Here is a 10,655-nt window from a genome sequence, read left to right as displayed (position 1 = left end):
TAAGCAAAAATAAAATTGACAATGCTGCAATTTCGTGTGTTTTGACAGCAGCAGGTTAGTTAAAGCAGCTTTGAACTTCGGTTTATCTGATATTTTTTAAGACGGATTGGGGACGGTGATTCCAATTGGCTGACGTACTTGGGATGAATGAATTGAAAACGTGGTTGGTGTGGCATGAAGGAACACCAACCTTATGACGATGGTCGGTGCTAGCCTAAACGTAACGAGGGAGCGTTATCAATTTATTAAGAATGGGGTTGTCATAATGTAACTTATGCAACAGGCAAAGGCAAAATATTCCTACATTGTGATAACCAATGGTAATGATAAGCTTCCTTTCATATTAGTGACGCTGGAGTTACGGTGATAATTAGAAAGAATGAAGCGAGGCGCCCGGTTCTCGACAAATAAGTTAAGTAGTTTTACAGAACTAGAAGATGAAAATTGCGGCGTATGTTGCCCAGCATGCGATTAGCATAGTTTGTTATATGGTCTACATGCATTTTCCAAGAATGATGAGAATAAATAAATATGCCTAGACATTTGTAACGGGGCACAGATTTGAGGTTAATAGTCTTAAGATGATATGAGGGCAGTGTGGTTTCACGATGAGAAAAACGCATGCACTTACATTGGCCTTTGTTTAGTTCCTTCTTCCATGTGTTAGCCCAGTCAGCAGCATAGTTGGTATCAGACTGAAGACCAATATCGGAGTCGCTGTTAATTTCGCGGTATATGACACAGTCACCTGCAAAAGGATTAATTGATGAGCATAACCTATCAGGTAAATTGTTAATGTAAATGAGAAATGGCAACGGTCCCAGCGCAGATACTTGTTACACACCCGATTCAACTGTAGAAATGGCAGAGGAAGTGCTATTAGCTGTGACAAATTGCAAGCAATCGGTGAAAAAAGAGTGCAGCCATTAAAGAACATTAGGATCAAGGTTAGGTTTACTTAGCTTTAAAAGAAGCAGTTGATGAGAAACCTTGTAAAACGCTTTTGAAATATGTAGGAATATACAGTCCACAATGGAACTCTTGTCAAGTATGGAATTTCGATCCTGTGTAAACGATAAAAGCTGAGTTTCACAGGAAAATGACTTGCGAAGTCCATGCTGATGATCATAACATGTTCCATAATTTTACCGGGAATGCACGTATGTGAAATGGGCCGATAATTATGTGGCGAATGGCTATCCCCAGACTTGTGCAAGGAAATCGCCTCCTCAACCTTCCAGTCTTCTGGAATGAAGGCTGTCTGAAGAGCTTGCTGGAATAGATGAGAAAGCATTACAGCACTGTACACTTTAGTGATGATTAACCACTTGGAATTCATATTGTCAATGCCACATGATGAAGAAAATTTTAACTGATGTGTTATTCTTTCTATGCCAGCAATATCAAACACAATACGGTCCATCGGTAAAAAGTGTGCTGATGCACTCGCGCGTCTCTGCAGCTCTACGCTTGTGGAGCAATTGCTTTTCTTTGTCGTAGTGAAATAATCGACGTTCTGCAAACATCAGCTGATTTCCCGAAATATCATTAAGCTCATTAGCGCATAGCTAGGCAACGGCGTCAGCGGTACAAAGCCGGTGTAACATTACCGCTCGCCAACCAGTCACGCCGAGTAATGTCACGAGACGAACCAATGACGCATTCGACGACTGTAAGGACCGGGGCCTACTTTCACACGCTTAGTGCGCTGAAACTAAGGCGTGCCTGGTTGAAAACTCAATGCGTTGCGCATTTCTGCAACGGGATCCTGCACGATTCAATTATTCATAGAAATGAATGTTAGAAAGTTGAACTAAACTATGGGGTTTTGCGTGCCAGAACCACGATGCGATTATGAGCTATGCCGTAGTGGAGGACTAAGGAATAACTTGAAACGCCAGAGATTCTTTAACATGCACATAAGTCAAAGTACACGATGTCTTCGCATTTCGCCCCCCTTGAAATGCGGCCGCCGGGGCCGGGACTTGAATCCGCGACCTTGCGCTTAGCAGGAAAATAGCATAGCCCTTGAGCAACCACTACAGGTCAATAAATCTTGCATCGGATAAAACACATTCGTTCAAATGTTCCACTCGCTTGACCATTATATCATTAGTTCATCTTTTGATGTAAGCAATTGTAAAACCAATACTGGTAAATGTATCTCATGGATGCCAACTATAGAACCAATTGCTTCCAGTACAACTGGTGATGGCTCCAGTTGAATCCCAACAGAAACGAGTTGCTAGCCAGTTGGCTTCTAACTGGCACCAGTTGTCCTGTTTAACTGGGACCAGTTGGTTTCCTGCTGGAACCGGTTGGTCACATTCACTACCAATAGAAACCTGTTGGGTTCTAGTTGAATATGCTTGTCTGGGATATTACCTACAGTAAAATATTTCCTACGTTGAGAAAACGATACCCGACAACGGCGGTTTATTCCAGGGTTTGAGAGAAGTACAAGTCACGGGTGAAGAAGGTGTAAATAAACGCTGTCGGAATTCAAGTAGGCGATCATTGGCTGCATTTTTGCATATTCCAGACGTAAATTAAAATAAGTCCTTCGAAAGCAGAGTGCCGTTCGTTTATATAAAACCACTTATTGTGTCCATGGCGTGTTTCAGTTGTGAATTGAAATACGAAATCGATTTTTTGGCGAGTTTTAATGCCCATTGTTCATTGGACTTTCTTATCCAAGGCCTCCATAGTCTCACCAATGATATGAGTTGAATGGAAATGATTTTTATTTTCCAATGGCACATGGGGAGAGCCAAGGAAACAAAGCTTCATGAGCAGCTTCACAAGCCCATCTACCTCTACAGTACGTTGTCACAGTCAGCGAGCCGGATGCATGATGAAAAAAAAAAAAAACTCGCACGCAAAGTTTTGGATATTCGCAAGAAACAAAACATGCTCGAACATGAGGCAGAACATAGAAGTATTAAAATGAAGTAGTGAAGTATGTAGTGAAATTAAGAAAAGGTAAACCTGAGATTCGCAATGAATGAAAAGAAAACATCTCGCAGTAATATGCTTATACAGCAAATGATAAGCGCTTAAACGAAAGCATTACACAGAACATAAGACGATGACACTGTATTCCGATGGTATATACACTGCAACAAACTGGCATGCTGTAGCAACCGTATCAACGCTTATTTCGCAGAATGTTATAAACACATGGCTAAGACACACCACAAGGGATATAAATTAGAGTTTTGCGAGAAATATTCCATACAAGTGCTTCCATGTGTTTACATTTGTTTAATATGCGTGGTAGGATGTTAACTAAACTTGGAGTTATGTACTTAGTTTAGCATTTCGGAACGTGCCAAAAATCTCAGTGCCTGCTGTTATGCACGGGTACATTGGTATGAAGAAGCGCCACAGCGCACAGGTTATTGACATTAGCTCTTATTTACCTCCTGTAACTATCAGTTAGCCTAACGCAATAAATGTCAGAAATTTATTAACGTATGTAACAAACGAACAAGTCATCTTCGTGTGTGAAAATACTTTCCTTAGAAATTGAGCACAATACCTTCTTCTATAAAGCGAACATTTTTTTGCAAGTTAGTAGCGATTGCTGTTCCCCATACAAGCTGGCAATAATTCAGGTCTGACAAAATTGTAAATTACACGATCAAGACTTTTACTTTCATTGGAAGGAAGTGCCGATGTCAGCCTATTAGTGCTCCTATACGGCACAGCTTTGTTGCAACTGCATTTGCCCGATTATCCCAACACAGGTGACCCGCAAAACGCACACCTAAGTGTCTTAGGCTATCCACAAAGACAGTTTTCTCGGAGCCAAAACATAACTGGGACCTCAACGGAACTTGCTTGCTCTTAGCCGTGATTACTCGTTTAGCATTGAACTCATTATTCTTCAGCTAATCTACACCTTATTACCATTCTTAAACAAAACAATTTTTTCACGATATAGAACTGCAAAACTGTCAGTGTTGGCCTAGGTGAGGATGCGCATAGATTTTCTGTTCTCGAAAGCGCTCGACTGCGCTGACAATAAAAAGATTGATTTCCCATCTAAGCTATATTTAACTGTTCTAAAACCGGTCGGGACGACAATTTCGATGCAATTTTTGACCATCACTTCACTCATCTTCAAGGGAGCCTATGTTTTCAACTGTATTTCTTTTTCTACGTACATTGTGCTAGTATACTCTAACTGTACTAAGGAACTCGAAGTTGAATAACCAGTAGGGTTTTTGAGCGGTTTCTTCATTCTTACGTACACGCATATGTCGAAATAATCGCTGGCTTTATTATTTTTCTGATTGTAACATATCTTGCCCTTCTTGTCATATGATCCTACCGTGTACTACATGGCCAATATTGCGCCGTGGGTATTCGCCAATGTCTGGAATAACCCGCCACCATCATCATCATCATGCGTGCATGCACCGCAAAGACGAAGGCAACCCGTTGTGCCACTGGCTCTCTTCCGGCTTCTCCGTTGGTGACAACTTGGCAAAAAAATGGGTGAGCTATCTCGTCCACGTCTATGTCTCGAGAACGCCGAGTAAACAATTTCTACGTGCTGAACTTCTGTGGCAGGCATTCTTAGTTTATTACCGCTAAACAGGGCACCACTGTAAGTTAAATGAGGCGTACAACTCCTGCGGGACCCGCCATGGTTGCTCAGTGGTTATGGTGTTAGACTGCTGAGCACGAGGTCGCGGGATCGGACCCCGGCCATGGCGGCCGCATTTCGATGGGGGCGAAATCCGAAAACACCCGTGTACTTAGAATTAGGTGCACGTTAAAGAACCCCAGGTGGTCGAAATTTTCGGAGTCCTCCACTACGGCGTGCATAATCAGAAAGCGGTTTTGTCACGTAAAACGCCATAATTTAATTTTTAATATAACTCCTGCGGGGACGGTAGAGTATCCATCTCCAGTGCAAGAGGACCGTGATTCGAATCCCGGCGCCTCGCAATTCTCCCCCGGCAAATACAAAAAAAAACCGCGTGTTGAGAAAATTGCACAAACAGGCCTGGAGTGCGGCCTGATCCCGGTGACCAGAACCGGTAACGCACTCTCTCACCAGAGTAGGATTGGCCACCCTGGTGCAGTACTTGGCCACAACCTCCTATATGAATACAACAATCAAACCCCGGCCCTCAGTCCCCAGCAGCCGCGAAGCCTGGCTGGCTCCGGACAGGCCGCCATTGGAATCTGAACCTGGCAACGTTTAACGTTAGAACGCAATCTAGTGAGGTGAGTCTAGCAGTGTTATTGGAGGAATTAGAGGGTAGTAAATGGGATATAGTAAGGCTCAGTGAGGTTAGGAGGACAAAAGAAGCACATACAGTGCTAAAAAGCGGGCATGTACTGTGTTACCGGGGCTTAGCGGAGAGACGAGAACTAGGAGTCGGATTCCTGATTAATAAGGAAATATCTGGTAACATACAGGAATTCTATAGCATTAACGAGAGGGTGGCAGGTCTTGTTGTGAAACTTAATAAGAGGTACAAATTGAAGGTGGTACAAGTCTATGCCCCTACATGCAGTCATGATGACCAGGAATACGAAAGCTTTTATGAAGACGTAGAATCGGCAATGGCTAAAGTCAAAACAAAATACACTATACTGATGGGCGACTTCAATGCCAGGGTAGGAAAGAAGCAGGCTGGAGACAAGTCAGTGGGGGAATATGGCATAGGCTCTAGGAATAGTAGAGGAGAATTAGTAGAGTTTGCAGAACAGAATAATATGCTTATTTGAAGTAGTAGCTTAGCGCTAATAAAACCACAGACACAAGGAAGACCGACAAGGACAAGCGCTACTCACAACTGCTTATTATAATAATAATAATATTTGGGGTTTTACGTGCCAAAACCACTCTCTGATTATGAGGCACGCCGTAGTGGAGGACTCCGGAAATTTTGACCACCTGGGGTTCTTTAACGTGCACCTAAATCTAAGCACACGGGTGTTTTCGCATTTCGCCCCCATCGAAATGCGGCCGCCGTGGCCGGGATTCGATCCCGCGACCTCGTGCTCAGCAGCCCAACACCATAGCCACTGAGCAACCACGGCGGGTTCACAACTGCTTATTGGAAAGGAAGGATAGTGCATATATATGCACTATATATATATATATATATATATATATATATATATATACCGCTTCCCTTCTGCTTGGTATGCGCATGCGTGACAAGTGGATTTATATATATGCCCTATCCTTCCTTTCCATTAAACAGTTGTGAGTAGCGCTTGTCCTTGTCTGTCTTCCTTGTGTCTGTGGTTTTATTTGCGCAAAGCTACTACTTCAAATATGGACGACCAACTAGCCCAACAGTCAACTCTTCTAGAATAATATGCGGATAATGAATACCTTTTTCCGCAAGCGGATTAGTCGAAAGTGGACGTGGAGGAGCCCGAATGGTGAGACTAGAAATGAAATCGACTTCATACTCTGCGCGAACCCTGGCATCATACAAGATGTAGACGTGCTCGGCAAGGTACGCTGCAGTGACCATAGGATGGTAAGAACTCGAATTAGCCTAGACTTGAGGCGGGAACGGAAGAAACTGGTACACAAGAAGCCAATCAATGAGTTAGCGGTAAGAGGGAAACTAGAAGAATTGCGGATCAAGCTACAGAATAGGTAGGAGCTTAGTGTTGAAGCAATGAAGGACAATCTCATGGGCATCATTAAGGAGTGCGCAATAGAAGTCGGTGGTAACGCCGTTAGACAGGAAACCAGTAAGCTATCGCAGGAGACGAAAGATCTGATAAAGAAACACCAATGTATGAAAGCCTCTAACCCTACAGCTAGAATAGAACTGGCAGAACTTTCTAAGTTAATCAATAGGCGTAAGACAGCGGACATCAGGAACTATAATATGAATAGAATTGAACAGGTTCTCAGGAACGGAGGAAGCCTAAAAACAGTGAAGAAGAAACTAGGAATAGGCAAGAATCAGATGTGTGCGTTAAGAGACAAAGCCGGTAATATCGTTACTAATATGGATGAGATAGTTCAAGTGGCTGAGGAGTTCTATAGAGATTTATACAGTACCAGTGGCATCCACGACGATAGTGGAAGAGAGAATAGCCTAGAGGAATTCGAGATCCCACAGGTAACGCCAGAAGAAGTAAAGAAAGCCTTAGGAGCTATGCAAAGGGGGAAGGCAGCTGGGGAGGATCAGGTAACCGCAGATTTGTTGAAGGATGGTGGTCAGATTGTTCTAGAGAAACTGGCCACCCTGTGTACGCAATGCCTCATAACCTCGAGCGTACCGGAATCTTGGAAGAACGCTAACATAATCCTAATCCAGGAGAAAGGGGACTCCAAAGACTTGAAAAATTATAGACCGATCAGCTTACTGTCCGTTGCCTACAAAGTGTTTACTAAGGTAATCGCAAATAGAATCAGGAACACCTTAGACTTCTGTCAACCAAAGGACCAGGCAGGATACCGGAAAGGCTACTCAACAATAGACCATATTCACACTATCAATCAAGTATTAGAGAAATGTGCAGAATATAACCAACCCTCATATATATCTTACATTGATTACGAGAAAGCGTTTGATTCAGTCGAAACCTCAGCAGTCATGGAGGCATTTCGGAATCAGGGTGTAGATGAGCCATATGTAAAAATACTGGAAGATATCTATAGCGGCTCCACAGCCACCGTAGTCCTCCAGAAAGAAACAACAAAATCCCTATAAAGAAAGGCGTCAGACAGGGAGATACGATATCTCCAATGCTATTCACAGCATGTTTACAGGAGGTATTCAGAGGCCTGGAGTGGGAAAAATTGGGCATAAAAGTTGATGGAGAATACCTTAGCAACTTGCGATTCGCTGATGATATTGCCTTGCTTAGTAACTCAGGAGACCAATTGCAATGCATGCTCACTGACCTGGAGAGGCAAACCAGAAGGGTGGGTCTGAAAATTAATCTGCAGAAAACTAAAGTATTGTTTAACAATCTCGGAAGAGAACAGCAGTTTACGATAGGTAGCGAAGCACTGGAAGTGGTAAGGGAATACATCTACTTAGGGCAGGTAGTGACCACGGATCCTGATCATGAGACTGAAATAACCAGAAGAATAAGAATGGGTTGGGGTGCGTTTGGCAGGCATTCTCAAATCATGAACAGCAGGTTGCCACTATCCTTCAAAAGGAAAGTGTATAACAGGTGTGTGTTACCAGTACTCACATATGCGGCAGAAACCTGGAGGCTTACGAAAAGGGTTCTGCTGAAATTGAGGACGACGCAACGAGCTATGGAAAGAAGAATGATGGGTGTAACGTTAAGGGATAAGAAAAGAGCAGATTGGGTAAGGCAATGAACGCGGGTAAACGACATCTTAGTTGAAATCAAGAAAAAGAAATGGGCATGGGCCGGACATGTAATGAGGAGGGAAGATAACCGATGGTCACTAAGGGTTACGGACTGGATTCCAAGGGAAGGGAAGCGTAGCAGGGGGCGGCAGGAAGTTAGGTGGGCGGATGACATTAAGACGTTTGCAGGGACAACATGGCCACAATTAGTACATGACCGGCCTAGTTGGAGAAGTATGGGAGAGGCCTTTGCCCTGCAGTGGGCGTAACTAGGCTGATGATGATGATGATGATGATGATGATGATGATGATGATGATGATGATGTGACCAACGCATCTGGCTAGGTCAGTTTTCGGGATTCAGCGTAAACAAACAGACTATTTTGCCGGCAACCAGTCGAAGCTGGATAACTGTACCATCCAGCATTTCCATAGTGTCCCTTGGTCGAACCGACGTCATTTGTCCCTAGTGTTATTTGCTGGTTAGAGATGATTTAGCCTGCAAGAGAATGAAAATGCTGGCAAACGGAGGACAAAGGAGAGAGCCTGAAAGTACAATAAAGCCCACTGGGCAGGATCTTCAGGGCACCCAGAGGGCAACGAGGGGATCAAAGCTCGTACCAGGGTGGTCAGGTGGTTGGGGCTACACCGCAAAATAATTTACACCCTCAAAAGTGAACAAAGGTGTAAATCAGTCTATAACTCACACCCTTACACAATGAGGCACGCATGTACGCCCCAGAGTGGGTAAGGGTGTTAGATATAAAATGGTTTATACTAGTACTCACTATTAGGGTGTACATAGTTTTACAACTTACGGAGGCCTAAGCGCGCGTGAGAGCGTTCATAAAAGAAGTCGGTCGTCTGCTCTTCTAGACAGTCGATCTCATACATAACCTGCATGTGGAGATCTCGGCGAGCCTTCAAACCACTGGAATGTGTGGGTTTCATTTTGTATCCCCGTCGCTCCTTTGTTGTCCCGGATGCAGCGACATTACTAAACAATGACACGCTGCTTACACTTAGTGCTTGCTCAAGTTCTCACTTTTCTCGCGCTGTCAGCGGTCGGAATCCACGCGTGCAATTTACGAAAACTGCCCATAAAATTTACTTCGAGCGATCCTGCTTGCTGTCAAAAGAATAGCCACAGCATTAATCAAAACATCAACATTTCCATAGATTCTAGAGGAAATGTGGGAAAACACAATCCCTGTACCAAACAAGGCGTCTTAGCATTTATTTGCTTTTGCACATCTTTAAACATTGAATATTTTACTGCCTCTCAGAGCAGCATGATTAAAGCGGCGCAAAATGCGAGGCATATTTTTGTAACCTCATTAGTATTCTAAGCCTTATTCAGCTACTTTACGCCCTTCGTCCATGTCACGTAAGTTGTCTAATAGATGGGGCCACTAGGCATCTGCCGTGCAGGCAGCACGAGTCGCGGGAACTGGCTACTGGCTGCTGCCTGGCACAGTAGACAACTTGGGTTTCCGAGTATGGGGGCCGCAGGGTATTTTCCCGGACAGACAACTTGCGCTTCCTAATTACATTATTGCTGCCATCGCTGCCAATAGTGAATTTGCCGTCACCAAATAACATATACGCCACTTACCACTCGAATTAACGTGCAAAAGCATTTCCAAAGAATGAACAGTGCCTAAAATTGTGGCAAGGCACCAAGGCAACTAGTAGGCAAGCTCTCCCAAGTAACAAATGAGCTAATAATTAAGGAAACGACAAAAATGAAAGTGTCCAACTCAAGAGATAGGATATAATTCGCTGAAGTGTCAAAACTGGTCAACGAGGCGAAAGTAAGGGATATTCGAAACTATAGCGCGGGAAAGCCTGAAGAAGCCGTGAAAAATGGACGCAGCCTGAAATCGGCGAGAAAGAAACTTCGCATAGGACAAATCAGTATGTATGCACTGCAAGATAAGCAGCGTAATATCATCAGGAATCTCGAAGATATAGTAAATGAAGTGGAAACATTTTATACTGACCTGTACAGTACCCAAAGCAGCCAAGATACCACCATTCAAAGTAGTAAAGAACAGGTTTCAGAGGCTCCTTCTATAACTGGCCATGAAGTTACAAGGACCTTGCAAGACATGATACGAGGAACAGCGGAAGGACAAGATGGAATAGCAGTCGATTTAATCAAAGATGGAGGAGACCTAATGCTTGAAAAACTGGCGGCTCTTTATACGAAGTGTCTATTGACTGCAAGGGTCCCAGAAAACTGGAAGAATGCAAACATTATACTAATCCACAAAAAGGGAGACATTAAAGAATTGAAAACAATTATATGCCCATTAGCTTACTCCCAGT

The 10,655-nt window shown here is 43.6% G+C and overlaps 1 protein-coding gene across 1 annotated transcript in view; it reads left to right on the top strand.

The window, feature by feature from the left end:
* The first annotated feature begins 4,450 nt into the window (after positions 1 to 4,450).
* LOC139061341 (uncharacterized) overlaps positions 4,451 to 10,655 on the top strand; it is an 83,883-nt gene continuing 77,678 nt past the window's right edge. The window contains exon 1 of the mRNA XM_070541254.1: positions 4,451 to 4,503. Coding sequence (XP_070397355.1) covers positions 4,500 to 4,503 — 4 coding nt within the window. The 5' untranslated portion in view covers positions 4,451 to 4,499. The remainder of the gene's footprint in view (positions 4,504 to 10,655) is intronic.

The sequence above is a fragment of the Dermacentor albipictus genome, chromosome 6 (genome assembly GCF_038994185.2).
Source record: "Dermacentor albipictus isolate Rhodes 1998 colony chromosome 6, USDA_Dalb.pri_finalv2, whole genome shotgun sequence".
In the NCBI taxonomy this organism is placed as follows: domain Eukaryota; kingdom Metazoa; phylum Arthropoda; class Arachnida; order Ixodida; family Ixodidae; genus Dermacentor; species Dermacentor albipictus.
This window is presented reverse-complemented; position numbering and strand designations above follow the sequence as displayed.